The sequence below is a fragment of the Phaenicophaeus curvirostris genome, chromosome 11, assembly GCF_032191515.1.
Source record: "Phaenicophaeus curvirostris isolate KB17595 chromosome 11, BPBGC_Pcur_1.0, whole genome shotgun sequence".
Taxonomy (NCBI): Eukaryota; Metazoa; Chordata; class Aves; order Cuculiformes; family Cuculidae; genus Phaenicophaeus; species Phaenicophaeus curvirostris.
In genome coordinates, this window is record NC_091402.1 from 19,719,500 (window position 1) to 19,737,101 (window position 17,602).

General features: G+C 38.3%; 1 protein-coding gene across 1 annotated transcript; it reads left to right on the plus strand.

The window, feature by feature from the left end:
* ACTR8 (actin related protein 8) lies at window positions 1–8,690 on the plus strand. Its single transcript, XM_069866085.1, has 13 exons — window positions 1–151; window positions 251–421; window positions 1,628–1,738; window positions 2,000–2,104; window positions 2,739–2,912; window positions 3,403–3,496; window positions 4,393–4,525; window positions 4,823–4,976; window positions 5,472–5,567; window positions 6,110–6,250; window positions 6,632–6,896; window positions 7,210–7,373; window positions 8,016–8,690. Exons 1-13 carry the CDS (start codon window positions 29–31, stop codon window positions 8,157–8,159), a joined length of 1,875 nt encoding a protein of 624 aa, XP_069722186.1. The 5' UTR covers window positions 1–28; the 3' UTR covers window positions 8,160–8,690.
* The last annotated feature ends 8,912 nt before the right edge of the window (window positions 8,691–17,602 follow it).

The following is a 17,602-nucleotide window of genomic DNA, read 5'->3' on the forward strand; positions in this document are numbered from 1 at the left end:
CGGCGCGCCGGGGGCCCGGCGGGGAGCGATGACCCAGGCGGAGAAGGGCGAGGCGGAGAACGGGAAGGACAAGGAGCGCGACCGGGAGCGCGAGCAGCGCGGCGTGAAGCGGCCGATCGTCCCCGCCGCCGTCCCCGAGTCCCTGCAGGAGGTGAGGCCGCGCCTGGGCTGAGCGGGGCGGGACGGGCTCCTCGAAAGGCCACACACATTCCCCCACCCCGCCCCCTCACGCGCCTTGTGGTACTTGCAGCAAATCCAGAGCAACTTCATCGTGGTGATCCACCCCGGCTCCAGCACCCTGCGGCTCGGCAGGGCCACGGACACGCTGCCCGTGGGCATCCCGCACGTCATCGCGCGGCGGCACAAGCAGCAGGGACAGGCGGCCTACCGGGACAGCTGGCTCCTGCGCGACGGGCTCAGCGTAAGCTTCCTTCTCCGCCTCCCTCTGCGGCGGCTTCAGCTCTCCGGTGCCTTTCTGTCCCCCCAGTAGTTTGGGTTGGAAGGGACCTTCATCGACCATCTACTTCCAACCCCCCTGCGCTGGACAGGTTTTCCAGATTATGGTTTTCCAGAGGGGGATACTTCTAGGCTTCTACTTTTTACCCTCTCACTATGCGCTGGGTGCCACCTTAGTGAGGTCACCATGTTCGTACCAGTCTATATTAGGACCGTGTTTGATTTGTTCACAATAAATGTTAATACGATACTGAAAGGGTCAGCAAATAAAACTCTCTAAGACTCCTCTTAGAGTTTTCAAAAGCGATTATCCTCTGTTAGGCCTGGGCAATATGCGGGAGTGATCTCCATCGGTCGCATGCAACAAGACAAGGGCTGGTTACGGAATGTATTTCCCACTTAATGATGATCCAATGGGTCTTTTCCAACCTGGTGATTCTATGATTCTATGTATAAATTTTCCCAGAAATCTTATGCATATTCTGTTACTTTCTAAGGTCTAATTTTAATGTTATGAAATTTGCAACAGTCAAAACTCTTGCTAGTTTGGAGCTGGCTCCAGCTCTCTACTTGACCTCACCTTTCAAATTAGTAAGGATTCCAGACAGAGGTGTTTACAGAAGAAGTCTTCTGTTTAAACAGAAGAATCTGTTTAGCACAAATCATTCCTCACACAATACATTATCATTTTCAAAGAAAAGACAGTGTCTGAAAAACACCGCTTTAAAGAAAACATCCTATCAGAGGGACACTCTTGTCTAACTTTCAAAAGCCACAACTGCTTTGACTTTGTTCAAAAAATGAATAATAAAATTAATGAATCTGATATTAAACCTCAGCTTTAAACAGCTGAGAACTCTATATGTTTTTGCCTCTGCATAATATTTCTGTAATGTAATTAGATAATGTCTGGAGCTTAACATTGTGGAGATGAAATCTCCTGCAGCTGTTACAATCAGTTAAAATATTCAAGTTGACTTGGACAAGTAGATGTTGGAACCCTAATATAAAAAAAGTCTATGTTCATTTTACATTGTGCAAACCTCTGCCCTTTCTACAGTGTATGAACTACAATAATTATTTCATTGTTTAACAGTAGTTCAGTATTTGCAGCATACAGAGAAAGTTGGAAAGTAAGTACTAACGTTGCATTTTTGTGGGTTTTGTTTAGAAACCTGAAAGTACTGAGCAGAGACAAAATGGCCTTAAAATGGTGGACCAAGCAATTTGGTCCAAAAAGATGTCAAATGGCGCAAGGCGTATTCCAGTGTCACCCGATCAGGTAACTAATTAAAGAGTCTATTAAATTTTTTGTTTACAGTCATTTGGTGCAATGCTGTCTTTTAGTGGACAAGAACAGATATCCTTTATACAGCAAATGTGGATGGGGTTATTACGTGCCCTAACTCTGAAGATCTGAGAAAAATGAAGATTTTAAATGGTTCTTTGAGAACTGGGGTGGAAGGTATTCCTTTTTAGTTTCAGGCATAAAAGGTGTTTCGTAAAATATTTATTAATAGCATTTGCTTTGAATGTGTTTCAGGCCAGGTCATACAACAGACAGATGAGGCCAGCTATTTTAGATCACAGCTCTGGGGCCAAGTGGACAAACACATCGAATCATCCTGAATTTTTGGTAGGAGAGGAGGTAAGATTCATTTTCCCACTGAAATGAGACTTGGTGTTATGTTTTAAAGCAGCTGTGTAGTCAGCAGCAGTTTGCTATACGTTAGTGTGTATTGACAGGCACATAAATTTAGTCAAGCAATCCATGAAAATCTTTACTATGCACTAACTGAATATTTATTGTCATTCAGCAAGACCAGACGGTTTCACCTATTTTTCCTAACGAGTAACCTGGATCCTTTGCTGCTATAAATCAGTGTTTCTGCAGGGACTAGGTGAGAACTTTGCCCATGTGGAATAATTCAGAGAAATGGCAAGAAACTCATAAAAGAGCAGTACGTGGAATCTGCTGAGTAATTATGTATTCATGAGTTTCAACAAGTCTTTAAATTATTTTAGTTACTAATTTAATGGAAGAATATACTGTTGTGTTCATAGCTATCTATGGCTATGCAAATTCAAACAATTTAAACAATGTATTTAATTTTATTTTAATGCTTTGTAGTCAAGTCCTGTTTAAAAAGAAGCCCACTATGTTGCAGTGAAATTAGTCTGAGTGCTGCTATATGTGTTGCTGTATCCGCTTCTGGTTTTGTAGTATTTGTTACTAACGTATTAGGAAAAGCAGTGCATTGAACATTGACTCTTATTTTCAGGCACTGTACGTTAATCCACTAGATTGTTATAATATACACTGGCCTATTAGAAGAGGACAGTTGAATCTCCACACAGGACCTGGTGGCTCCCTCACTGCAGTGTTAGCAGACCTTGAAGTTATATGGTCACACGCAATACAAAAATATCTGGAAATACCATTGAAAGACTTAAAGGTGAGCTGTGAAGAGATTAAGGAGGGCCATATCCACTTCTGTAAATGTTACTGTAAAGCAGAAGCAACCTGCTGTTGCTGTTAGCCTCTTACTGGCAGTTTTCTTAAAGAATACATTCATTCTGCTGGTGAACAGGATTCCTAAGGCTTTGTTTGGAATTTTGTGCATGCCTTTAAGACAAAAATTGTTAATAGGACTTCTAGAAAGGAGGTTAAGAAACTCCATTATAGAAATTTCAGTCTTAGTCTGTTTGGGATGTTTTTGTGGACTAGAGGATGTAGCTGAGGAATGGCTGCCTAATACTTGCATAATTTCTTCTTGCCAAGTACTTTTAAATGTTTTAGTTAACCCTTACCCTTTCCATAATTTTGCTTTTTTAAATAACTTGTTTATTACGCTTTCTTCCTGAGCATCAAGTATTCAAGAATGTACAGAGAAACTTATTTTTAGAGCTGACTTTAACATTATTTTATTCTGTTCTTATCTTCAGTACTACAGATGCATTTTACTAATTCCCGACATCTATAATAAACAACATGTGAAAGAACTGGTAAATATGATCCTAATGAAGATGGGCTTCTCAGGTAAAACCATACATAAGCCAGCACTTAATGATTAATAATGTGCAGATATTCTTTTTTACCTTTAAGGCACATTTTTGCACATTCTTGTTGGTTTCAGAGGAACAGGAAAAATGCTATGAAAAACATACAGAGCTTCACGTTCATCTAATACATGAAAGTGAGAATCAGAAAGTATCATTAAACTATTCAGATTGCATTTTCCTAAGTAATAAATGGGTTAAGAGGCGAACTAATTATACAGCATAACTAAGTCCTCTTAATCTATTTTAAAATGTTTGACTTTCAAAAAGTAATTCTACTTATGTCTACAAAGCATAGCACAATTGAGCTATTCTTTTCCTTCACTGGCCTGAAGGACAGACTGAAGCCTCCAGTACTTCTTAGCTTTAAGCGTGAACTTCTGATACAAGTACAAATGTACTCTTTTACAGTGTTAAAAGTGGAGTGAAAGGAAAGCAGGCAGTAAAGTTGGACCTTGTTTTATACTTTTGAAAGAATATATCTAAAATGCTAATGGTAACAATACTTGATTAAAACTAGAAAAAAAAAAAAGTAGGAAAAATTTTTATGTGCATCTGGTAACCAAGACCCTGTGATACCAGTTACAAAACCAAGCAAAGTCTGGAGGCAGAATCTTTAAACTTGCAAAAAATAAAAACAATTGAATAAAGACATCCACTTTGCTCTTAGCTTTTCTCAGGATGTTAAGGGCCTTCCCAACAAAAAAAAAAATCTGTAATTCTGCCCTAGCCCCATCTTCACTAAATAGACAAACTTCCAGTGCAGAGTCAGGCTATTAGTAGATTTTAAAAGACATTAAAATTCCTTTTAAATGTCAGCAATGTGGCTCTGGAGCTTGGCATAAATTGGATATAATTTTTTTTTCATATTAATAGGAATTATTGTACACCAGGAGTCTGTCTGCGCTACTTTTGGAAGTGGTTTAAGCAGTGCATGTATAGTGGATGTGGGAGATCAGAAGACAAGTGTTTGCTGTGTAGAAGATGGTGTTTCCCATCGCAACACCAGGTATCTTTTAATATGCAGTTGTTACAAGCATGTACTTAGACTTGACTTGAAAAAAACAGAAAATCTTTTAGAAATAAAAATTTTTTTATTGTGAGCTGTGTCATCACGTTATGGTATGAACCTTAAAGAATTCTGACATCTTTAGAAGCAGCAAAACAGCCAGAATTGATACTGAGCTCTGCAAACTATGTGGTTCTGATCACAGCATGTCTGAACATTTGCTTGTATTCCTATGTATGCTACTGTTAAAGGCCATTATTTCAGCAAATTAATAAAATAATCTTCTCTGTGCTTTAGGCTGTGCCTTGCATATGGAGGATCTGACGTGTCAAGGTGTTTTTATTGGCTTATGCAACGAGCAGGATTCCCATATAGAGACTGTCAGTTAACTAATAAATTGGATTGCCTACTGCTGCAGCACTTGAAGGAGACATTTTGTCATCTAGATCAGGTAAGAATTGAACACAGTACATTCTCCAAGTAATTATTTTTTTTTCTTTACAGAATACTACTCAGGAACCCTTTTGTAAGTCTAAAATTGCTTGTAAATGGAATAAAATGTAATATTTTACTCAGAATACAAGCAGAAGCTAGAGTAGCTTTAGACTTGTTCTATTTTTCTTCTAGGTGAAAGAAATACAAGTCTTAGAAAGGTAGTTTCTGACAGTAGCTGCATATTTGCTGGTTTTCAGTTTCATAAGATCTGCCAGCAGGTCTCTTCTTTCTGCACAGACCCTAATTTTAGGGGCATAGGCATGTAGAAAGCTATTTTGACAGATTGTGCTACAAGGAAAAGACTTTAAACAATAAAGTTAAAGAATAGGTAAACGAAGTTCAGAGTCTTGAAGAGTTTTGTTACTTTTTGTTGTTTCCTACAGTGTAAATAGATGATGCAGCTTGAGAGAGAGAAAAGACACAAGATTTTTTGCATTGTTTTTGACCTTAGGATATTTCTGGATTGCAAGACCACGAGTTCCAGATTCGTCATCCGGATTCTCCAGCTTTATTATACCAATTCCGATTAGGAGATGAAAAATTACAGGTGATTTTTTAAATTACAGGAATTCTATTCAGTGTTCAGACTCAGGCTCTCACTTTGTATTGGTCCGGTACTACTAAGCCCACATTTATTTTATTTATGGATTGTTTTTAATGTATGTTTGTTGATATTTCCTATATCTATGAGTGGGCCCAATGCAGCACTAGTGGGTGCATAAGACTTCCTAAGTAGCTTTAGCCAGAATGCTTGCAGCTTTAACTAAATGTGATGTTTATCCTCAAAGGGTAAGGAACGAATGGTAATTCTGCATGTCTTTTACTTCACCATTGAATTTTCTGATTTGTAGCCAGCTATCGTACAATGCCAGAATCCGTGAAGAAAGATACCAGATATAGGTAGAGTTGTGTGGTTTGGGTTTTCTTAATTATACAAAGCTGACGCTTTAGCCTTTTACAAAACTATTTGAAAAAAAATGTATATTTTCAGTTGTGAGAAAAATAGAAAAAAGTATTTTCTTTCTTTATAGCAAATACTCAAAAACCCCGGCTACGTAGTAAAACCTTGCCAAATCTCTCACTCTGCAGGCTCCAATGGCTCTGTTTTATCCAGCAACCTTTGGAATTGTTGGACAAAAAATGACAACTTTGCAACACAGGTCACAAGGTGACCCTGAGGATCCTCATGATGAGCATTATCTGCTGGCTACACAAAGTAAGCAGGAGCAGGTGTGTGAATGCCTATTTTCTTTTTCATTAAGTAGTATTTAATTGGGAAATAAAATCAAGACTCATTAGCTTACTCAGAAAGCAGAGTTTGTTACCTGGGCCAAAAGCATTTTAGGGTAGGGAGTTACAGACATCTAAACAAGTCCGTAATTTAGAACTGTTTATTTTCAGGGTCTTAAGAGGGCTTCATGTTATGGCATCAATATATCTGATGGAATTCAAAGTGAAACCCTTTGAAAGTGAGGATTAAAATGAAGCAATACAATTCTTAACCTTTCTGTGCAAAAAAGTGGCAAGAAGTACAATGATGTTTAGTTAAATCTTTCTGCAGAAAATATTTTTGCATTTTTCATAGTTCAACTTGTTTTCTCATTTTTTAAGTCTGCAAAAGCTACAGCTGATAGAAAATCTATGTCAAAGCCTGGTGCGTTTGAGGGAGACTTGAGAGGCCAAACCTCAGATATTTCAGAGAGGATCTACCCGCAAGAAGTGGAACTGGGATCTTCCCAGAGTGATTGTATGATATCTGGAAATGATTCAGAGGAACCTTTAACTGCACACATGTCCAGAAAAACAGCTATTTCTCAGTTTGAAGGCAAAGCCTTAGGCCTTGACAAAGCCATTCTTCATAGTATCGACTGCTGTGGTAAGAATTACATTTGTACAGTTCTGTAAAATATGTATGTGGTCAGTGGAAGTGTATGTTAACTATTACATTTTACCAAAGTAACATGTATGTCCTCAACTTTAAATCATCTCAAGAACAACGCTGTTCTTTACGCTTGCATCTTTGTTGAGGTTTCTGGAGCTAAGCATTTTGAATCTCCAAGGCCTAGAAGAATTTTAAAATCAAACACTTGGTGCTTTCTATCTGGTTTGACTTGCATTAAATTTTTTATAATACAGACCATATTAAATTTTAAAAAACAGATAGATTTCTATATATTCATTCATTCCAGCATCTGATGATACAAAAAAGAAGATGTACAGCTCCATCTTAGTAGTGGGAGGAGGCCTAATGTTTCATAAAGCTCAAGAGTTTCTTCAGCACCGAATTCTCAACAAGATGCCACCTTCTTTTAGAAGAGTTGTTGAAAATGTTGAAGTCATCACAAGACCTAAGGTATACTGTTTCTGACAGCTGAATTGTTAATAAACTGTGATAGGTTGAAATCTTCAAAAGATTGAAAAAGAATTATATATTCTTTCAAAATTTTTGTAGTAGCTGCATATCTGAGGAGATGTAGGAGAGCTTTCAGCTCATAGCATAACACTCCCCAGCTATAAGCAGGAAGTTGGCGTAAGAGCGTTACTGATCACTGAAGCGTTTAGTTGCATAAGGCCATGTTATTAAAGAAGCAGTTAGCACTGGCCTGTGGAGTTAACCTGTCTGCTCAGCAAGAAGTTGTCTTAGGGTTTTTTTATTACTATTAAGATAAGAGAAAGGTGGTGTTAATTGGGCAAAATATCAATACTGGGCATTTTTCAGAGCCTCCATTGCTAGGGGCAGGATTTCCATGACATGCCTAGAAGCCATCTTAAATTAAAAAAACAAAAAGTGACTTCTCTAAACACCACAAATATTCATTTTGTATTTTTATCTCGCTACTTTTTCCTGACTAATTAATTACTGAAAACTTCTTATCTCCTCCTGTCACCCCCAAGATTCTAAGTGGTGAAAACTGTTGGAAAAATTAGGATACTCATTTTGATATCTGTGCAAATTCACAGCAGTGGTTGTGTACAATCTGTGTTTTCAATTTAGGATATGGACCCCCGCTTAATTGCATGGAAAGGAGGTGCTGTCTTAGCCTGTCTTGACACAACTCAGGAGCTATGGATATACCAACGAGAATGGCAGCGTTTTGGTGTCAGAATGTTACGAGAGCGAGCTGCATTCGTATGGTAATAGATATGTTTACAGTGGAACACAATTAATTGAGGATTCTTTTCCTCAAATGCCCCCTTTTTCCAGATGTATTGACCTTCTGCTGACAGATATTTTTGTATTTTATTAAAACTAACTTCGACTGGGATTTTTCCAGAAGTGGCACAAAAGTCTACAGCATTCCTATACTTCATCTTTTGAATTGTATGCATTGAATTCTGTGTACAGAGTTATCACAGTGAACTCCAAGTTCAGTACATTTGTATTAATAGAGGTTATGGATGTTAAAATTGCAGTGTGGGAATTTGAGGTATAAAATATTAACGTGGCAGATATTAAGCCACGTTTTGTTCCACATACGTGTACACAGAAGCAGCAGCTGAAGAGCGCAGGCTGCAGGTTTAATGCCTTATGCTGATTCTTGTTCTAATGTTACCTGGAGAAGAAATTGTTGTATAAGCGCACATCATGGAAAAAGTGAAATGGAGAACCAAACTACAGTTGTTGTTGTTGATATTTTGCTTATTAATAAATTATATTATTTAGTCAAAAGGCTTAATAATTTGAGAGGAATCCAAGATCAAAGTCCTCTGCTTTTTAAGAGGATTTTAACATTCAAATATGTGTATACCCAAACATGTATTTTTCCATTTTTTTTGCAAACATACAGGGGAAAATCTGGTGAATATATAAGATAAATAATGCAACAGAAAACGCTGAACAGTTTCTGTTTAGTTTGCACTAAATATTGACTCAAGAGTGATAAATACTCATATAACCGTTTTCTTTCATCTGCCTACTATGTTTTTTTGCAGGCCTCAGGCAGTCATATCCACGCTTAGCAAAGTACAGAATTATGTGGGGTGATAAAAATAGTAGAATAATTCCAATACCCATCTAAATGGGATTTCCACCCAGATTCATTCCTTTCATGTATTTATTTCTGTATGATGGTTTGGTCTGGGGACAGGAGCAATCTTGTTTCCTAAACCTGTTACAAGGTTTTCTTGAAAGACTGTTTCTTACAAATGATACAAATAACATAAATGAAGAGAAATTCATGAGATAAGTAACAGTCTAAGAAAATTCAATGTAAATGTATCAGGTACTTCTGCTTTCAGCTTTTTAGCCCCGGGACACTCCACAGAACAATATAGACTTAAATTACCACTGTGAGAAGTGGCTTGATATCTACCAATTTGTAAGCATTAAATTAATAAGAAAAAAAATTAAGTGATATACAGCACTATGCTTGTGTCTCAGTCAGAATTAGTACAACTCTTCATATCAATTAACTATATAAAAGCAAATACTCTTTTCTCTGAAAATAAGTAAAAAACTATTACTTACCCCTACAAAATATCATAGCTCTCATCACTCCATGGTATCCTCACAGAAGTTCTGGTTCCATGTATCTAGTAAAAAAATTAGATCCTAAAGAAGAGTTATGAGGGGGGAAAAAAGTAATTTATCACAAAAGGAGTCATTACTAAGTTAAATCACATTTAATGTTAATAGCATTTCAAATTGCATTTAATAGACTATTATATATTCTTAACGTTGGAATTGTAGATAGTGTATATATTTATCTTCAAATCTTCTAGCCTAGTATAAAAAAGCAAGGTGAATATCTTAGGAATTACAAGCAAGTTGTGTTTCATGTTAGTGAAGCCTAATTAACTAGTTGCTATATATTTATTTATGCTTTCATGTTCGTTGATTAGTCTCATTGTGAACAAAAAATATGGTTTAAAAACATTCTTAAGACTATAATAAAAATAATATAACACACTGCAAGAGTGAAGCAGAACCCTTCTGCGAGCAACCTCAGTTATTTTAAACCTTCTCAGTGTTTGCTGTCCAATTCTGCTGATTTGACTTTAGTGGAAGCGCTCATCTCCTGCTGTGCTTATACAGGAGAACTTGGAGAACTCTGCTTTCCATTTATTTAGCTCTGCTTTATTTAACAGAAAATTACCTTTGCTTCCACGTTTTTTTGGTTTTTTTTTCAAGAAGTACTTCATACTCTTGATCCTCATAAAGCAGTATTAAATATTCAAGCCCAAGACTACTTGCTGAAAAACTCACTTCTGTCTCTGTTTCCAGTTAGCCTTGGGTTCCACAAACTCCCTGAAGGTTGAAAAATATTTCCATTTAAAATTGTTAATAGCTATGTACATGATGAAATGGATTTCTGCTATAACTGTGCTTGCGATAGGCACCATACACCCTGCAGATGGCACCTTATGACCTAACAGAGCATTCAGCCTTTGAAGGGGCAAGTCAAAAGTGTTGATTGCAACAGTGAACCCTTGCAGTTGTTTGAATTCAAGCACTTGCTTGAAATTGTGTGAAGTAAATGTATCTACCCCATTAAAACTCCAACAGATTTAGAAACAGTAGTATTTAGCATCAATGACACATTTGCACACTCAAATCTGCCAGGAATTTGTTTAGAACACTAAAGATACTTTTGTTCAAGTCATAGAGGCCAAGCAATAACTAGACTGAGTTCACCATGTTAGAAAAAAACCAAGAAAATGTCTCAATCCCATATTTTTGGGTTAAAACATGGCATTATTATCTAAATTAACTTGTACAGAATTCTCAAAATCTCTATTGTAAAGCCATGAGTATGAAAAGATTCAGAAGTAGGTGTTAAACCTACTCAATATGCAGACAAAGTTTATACTGTAAGAGTCATTTTCCCCCTTTTGTATGATTTCTACGTATGTACATAGCACCCATTTCAATACAACTCTTGCTGTATTTCATTACATTATCTTTAAAGGCTGAGAATTTCAATGAATATTTCAACTGCAAACACTTATCTTTGTTTCAAGCATTCTTAATCACTATGAACATTAACAATCGTTCACATCAACAACACATTCACTCATGGTTCCGCAGGAGACAAAGTAATCTTTTCCATTAATGAATAATTATTCAGAAATTCACAGTTTGGTACCCAGGTATGAATAACCAACCATTCAGAGACTCTCCATTATTGCCTGCTTATCTAACTAAGAGCAAAAACATTAACAAGTAATTATCCCAGATGATTATTATTCATCCAGTACGTTCCAAGCAGAGCAATAAGGAAAGAATTGAGGAAATAATCAGCATTTACAAGGGGTATCAAGAATATTATATCAGAGACTAGTGTCGTTACAAAATGTCTGGAGAAAGTGTAAGTTCTCACAACAATTATCTCAATAAATCTTCGTTATGTCATCATTATTCTACCACAAGCATTCTGAATGGAAAAACAAGAATCTTGGGTTCATTCTCCAGCACTCCAGAAGAGCAGTGGCGCTGACTATTTGCACAATTCTGATCTTTGGTCGTTTCTCAAGGAATTCTATGGCATCTTTTCCCCACCACCACTTTTTATTGCAGTTTAGCCTACAATGACCGTGTGCTAGAGTAGCATTCGCTGAAGATACTTGGACAAATCCAAGAGAAAAGCTGCATGTCATTTACAAAGGCCCTGCAGTGTTTGTAGTGCTTTTGGCTACCCAGGGGGAGAATTATTGTTGAACACACACAGTTATCAGTGATGTTGACTAACAACGACCAAGCTGAGGTAACAAGTTAGTTACCTTCTCGTGACATGGGGCTTCCTGCTGCTCCCCTGTCACCTCAAGCCGCCTCACAGCCCCCAGTGCTCCCTGGAAAACAGTTTCACAGCCAAGGTGGCAACACTGTTCAAAAGACTCATTTTAATGTTATTATGAACTTCACAACAGCCAAATCTCTCGCTAATTTGGAGCTGGCTCCAGCTCTGTCTGACCTTGCATTTGAGACAGGGAGAGGCTGCAAACAGACGTGATTAGAGAAAAAGACACATCTGTTCAGCACAGATCCGACTAAACACAAGGTGTTCTCATCTCCAAAGAATGAACAGTGTCTAGAAAAAACACTGTTTGAAAGAAAGCACGCTGTCAGAGGGACATTCTAACTTCCAAAGTGTGCAATTACTTAGATGAAACTTAAGTCCACTTTAGCTTAAATGAAAATTATTCCACTTTTTTAATAGTAAGTATTTCTTCTATCACTACAGAGATGATTATAAAATAAGACTTCTGTTCAGCACAGGTCATGCTGAACACAAGGCTTAAGTGTCTGGAAAAATGTTATTTGAACAAACATGCTGTGTAAAAAAAAACATGCTGTCAGAGGGGCGTTCTGTCTAACTTTCAAAAAATACAGTTACCTAGATTAAACTTCACTTTTGATTTAAGCTAAATATTCCATGTTTTTAATAGTAAATACTGCGTGTATCACTGCAAACAAAGGGAATTGTAGACAAAGGCATCTCTTCAGCACAGATCATGCTAAACACAAGATGTAACTGTCTGGAAAAATGTTACTTGAAAAAAAAAAAGCTATATAAAAAAACCCACGCTATCAGAGGGACATTCTAAGTTTCCGAAGATACTTAGGTGGAACTTAACTCTACTTTAGCTTAAACCAAAATATTCCATTTTTTGTAGCAGTAGCTATTTCTTCTTCTATCACTGCAAACAGAGGTGATTGTAGAGAAAACACACATCCACTTTTTGTAATAGCAACTCCTTTTCTCGCGGGGACCCTGTGGGGGCGGGAGAGGCAGCGGACTTCGCTCGGGCTGGTTTCGAAACCGCACGCAGCCGCCCTGACATCTTTCTCGGAGGCCACGAAGCGTGTTCCTGTGGAATTCCCAGCGCCCTCCTGCCCTGCCTCCCCCCAGCCTGGTGCGGGCTGATGACTTTGTCCCCGAGCTGGCAGATGAGTTTGTCCATCGAGGAAGACTTGGTGAGGTGAGTAGAACAATTGCAGCCACGAAAACGAAACTTTACAAGGTTTTCTCTAAGCAAACCAACTTTTTGACGAGCAGGGCTGAAGAGAAAGGGAATCCCACACACTCCCCCACCCAGCAGATGAATTTAAACCTCGCACACAGTCTGCAGGGGGGCTGGCAGCGAGCGAGAACTGATTTATCTCGGTTCTCCCTTCATCTGGGGCAGACAGGCAGCTTTTATCTCAGTTCTCCCTGCCTGCATCTGGAGCAGATAGGCCCGGCAGGATTTGGTAGCTCATTTTGAAGTATCCAGCAAAGACCCATTGCTCTGCTGCACCACGTATTGTCCGCGGCGTTGGGCATCTCTGGGAGAGGGAGCGTATTTTAAATCTCCCAGAGAGGAAATCACTGTTGTGGCTCTGGCAAAACAGCACCAGGAACAAAGTTTCAGCTATGGTGACCATCTCCTCTTTGTTTCAGAGTCACCTTAGAGGAACTGGGCTAGGATAGTGCTCACGAAGGAGGACAAGACATAGATGAGAGCGGGTATGGATCAATATGACAGAAAGAATTGTGCATTGAAGCTAGTTTTTCAATCCAACTATGCACATTGGGTTTAAACTGAATCAGAATGGCTTGTATTTTGACCTCTGCACTTCAGAACTGAAAAGCACAGGATTTTGTGAATCATCTACACAATGATTCTCAAAGTCACTGGAATATGATGACCAGGACACTGTTAAGTGACTTCGCTCCCAACTCACTCTTTGCAAGATAAAACTTGTTCAAATGTTGCTTTTCCAGTCCTGTTCCATTCGATGTAAACAAAAACTGACAAAAAAACCTCCAACCAAACAAAAACCCCTGAAAACACCAACCCAAATATACCAAACAACACCCAACAACAAAAAGCCTACCAAAAAAATAATATCTAACTGTATATCCGACAAATGTGTGGTGGAATAGGTTGAAAATATAATAGTATTTCAATTACTTAAAAGGAACATTAGGCTTCGCTGCCTCGGATGGTAATTCAGCCTTCTAGCCCATACAATGGGAACCCCAATTGTCTTGGTCTGTATTTTTAACCGCTATTATTCCAGTTTCATCAAGGAACAGGACAGTTCTGTTTAACAGCAATCATACTCAGTGCTCTGTAACTATATTTTTTTAGACTAGCCACCTCATCCACCTACAAAACTCTTTTGTTATTGTCCATTTTTCAATATATTCCCCTGAACACAGGTTACTTACCTTCCTTTGTTTTGTGGACTGTCAGCCCTTCAAATCTCAGTCCCTGGATTGAATCCTAACACTTTTGCCTGGCTTTCTGGGAGAGAGGCTAAGCCAATTTAGTCCTTCGGTGACCTACAGTTTTTTATAAATTTCAATCTCTCTCCTTTTTGTGTCCTTCTTCCTTTTTAAAATACATGAAGTAATATTCTTTACCACCCTTTAAAGAAGTCTGTTTTTATACATGACCCCAAATCAACTGCTGTAGAGTTGCAGCGGTAGGTACTGATGAGTTACATCAGTTTATTTCTCATACAAGCCTGATACTGCATTCAGTAACATGTCACAATGATACCACGAGCCCCCAACCCCCTAACTTCACAACTCTGCTGCCCCCTTCTAGCTGTATGTTGTACAATTATGTATATTATTAAATTGTAGCAGCAGATTTTTCCTGCCTAATGCTCCTGCTCTCCTTACTCTTACAAGAGCACCGCCTGCACAGGCCCCGCTCAATAATATTTGTAAAAACATACTTTTTTCAAAATGAGTTCCTGGTTTTGAAGCTGCACTGTGGTATAATAAATATACTTTATGTTGATGCCGTGTGTATTTCTGCAGGCCTGTTCATTGATTGCTGAAGAACATCTTGCAACGTGTTCATAAAGACATTGTGACGTGTGAGAATCCAGATGAAGACATGCAGTAAAACCTAATACAGCCTAAAAAACCCAACTTTTTGCTGGTGGTAAGTACAGAGCATTCCAGAAAAACCACATCATGTTAATCTCCCTATCTCTACACGCTGTTTGGAGATAGCTGTTTTATGGCCAATTCTATTAAATATTACAGGAAACGTTCTCCCTACCAAGCACATCGAGTCAGGTTCCCCAGCACATCTCAGAGCCTCAGAGGACTTCTACCTATCAGCATAACAACTTGGCTTTTTTTCTAGTTACTGGAAAAAACACATTCTTGCCAAAATACAGTTCTTGGGAACACTGCATAGGTTGTAAATTCTTCCCGGCAAAAGAGTTAGATAAAACTAAGGGAAAGTTGAGAGCAAATATGCATTAGGTTACATCTTGATGGATGTTCTTTTGTTCAAAGATGTGACTGTCTTCTGTAGAACTTGATCTGTGATAAACCCACATACGCTCACAGAACTACATAGGTTATTTTAGAGGGACGTATCAGTGTCTATTAATTTCAGAACTTCATGATCTCTGTCCTTAGTACCAACCCCTTTAATACAAGTTTGGATTGTTCCAGGAGTTTCAAAGCCTGCACATGTGAGAGGCCCTTCACAAATTAGCTTTTAAAAGGGTCTAGACCTCACCATTAGAATTCTGGCATAAGGCAAGACACACCTACCTTGTCCTGTAACACCTGTGCTGCCTTTGGAGCATCACTCGAAATAGTACTTTTGGGAGCACAGTAGCCACTGCTTATACTGGAGGAAGCTGCAGAACTATGGCCTCCAGCACTACCAGAGAAAATCAATCCCTGACTAAACATGATTTCAGGGATTTTACAGAATATTCCTTTTTCACAGCCAACAACTAGACTTAACAGCCAGCATTTTGGTTTGGAGGCACAATAATATTTCATAACAGTATAGATCCCATTCCATAAGCTGTGCCTTGTTCCATACCCTGTGAGCCCTGTTTAGCTAAATAATAAATGTTCACTATCTGTAGGAGCAAAATCTGAGGTTTTACTTCCTCAGAAGGAAGGTTGATCACTTAATCATGGTAAATCTCTACCAAAGAAACAACTAGCATTATAGGGACAAAGCATCTTTCCCAGATTATCAGAGCTCAGGCCCATATTCTATCAAGCTCCTGAAATAATAAAAACCTGTAACGCACTAGTTATGCAAGTTAAACATAGGCGCTTCAGAATTGTAGCCCTCTTCCTCACAAACAAAACAAGTGAAAACCTCTCTACCTTTGCATTCTCCTCTTCTGTGTCTCAAGAAATTGCCAAACCTCCTGTTCCAAGAAAGAATCCTTTAATAGCCTCCACCTGTAAAAGAGAAGCCCTCTTTCAGCTGGAATCAATTTTGGATGAGCCATGTGAAAATCAGCTGTGTGCACTGTTCTCCATGCCTGTTTGTTCATTTTCCAGAAGTTTAGAGGTTTCTACAGCCTACTACAAGTTTTCCTAAGAAGAGTAAGAGATGTATGCTTCTTTCTATCATTTCCCCAAGAGAAAGAAAACTCAAAACTTTTGCATATGAGATTGTGCATCAATTTGTAAATAAACACAGTTGTATGTGGAAGACTTCTGATGTTCATCGGGAACCTAATTTTGTTATAGAGTTGACTCTTAAGGGCTTATGTGTGCTTTCAAAACTGTACATTGTAGACTTCACCCAAGAAAATGAGTACGGTCCTGTCCCAGCTTTTCATAACAAACAGCTGATTATTTCAGTGCTCTGTTAAGACACGTTTTCTTCCCGTGAAAAAATCTGCTCATTTTACAAAAATACAGGGATGACTATGAAACTTGAACATAAGAAAATCAACTTTAACAACTTAATTCACTTCTGAAAAATTAGATGATACAAACATAATACAGTATTCAATGTATTTCCAGGAGAAAGCTTGTTTACCTTTCAGATGGGCAGTTCATTAAAGTGTAACAGCCTCTGTATAAGTTGCTCTTTCTAGAAGCCAAGGTGACTGCTTAGATAGAAGCCACGGGTCGGGGAGAAATACAGCCCAGTAATATCCATTTTTCACTACATTTTTAATGCCAGAAGAAGTAATTTCAAGGGGAGAGAGCAACAGAAAAACACTTCAGACCAGCCAGCAGCATCTGTACCTACAACACTTAGATGGCCATGAAGATTTTGCATTTAATCCCTGTACCTGTGCAACACGGACCTAAACTTGTGTTGCTTGCAAGGCTCAGAGACAGCAGTTTTTCACCTTAGGGACAGCTGAAAATGAGTTTCACTGTTACACACGTTATGTAGACACATCCTAGATTTGGTCTGGCAGGAGCTACAGGGGGCATACTTGTCATTTCCATTGCTGAGTTGGCTATGCAACATCACTGATTGACATAAACTTATAGAGAAATCTATGAAATGGTTGTTTTTCTTTAACACTTGCTAGAGGCAGATGAAAAGAGACTACAAGATAAGCAAAGGTTTCCATCCTTTATGGTTATGGTCTATGTCAGGAACCCAAAGCAAATCAAAATCAGACAGCAGAGAATACAAAATTCTGTATGCCACTTGACTGCATTAAAATAAGACAGAAAGTTTCAGCATAAATGTTTATTTTTTTTGTTTGCATTGTTGTTAACCTTTTAGGTAGTGAGAATGGATAAAGTATACCAGCTTTACCTGAAAATGACTGACATTTTAGAGGTTGTACAATGTACTAATGCTTACATCTTAATTAGGATTTTTATTTGTTATTCTAGGATAAAACAC

Bases quoted from the DNA above. Each gene is read 5' to 3' on its own strand.
- ACTR8 (XM_069866085.1), top strand. From the start codon at position 29: ATGACCCAGGCGGAGAAGGGCGAGGCGGAGAACGGGAAGGACAAGGAG. The intron at 3,497-4,392 runs GTAAAACCATAC...TCATATTAATAG, and splicing joins AATGAAGATGGGCTTCTCAG to GAATTATTGTACACCAGGAG. The intron at 4,977-5,471 runs GTAAGAATTGAA...TTTTGACCTTAG, and splicing joins CATTTTGTCATCTAGATCAG to GATATTTCTGGATTGCAAGA.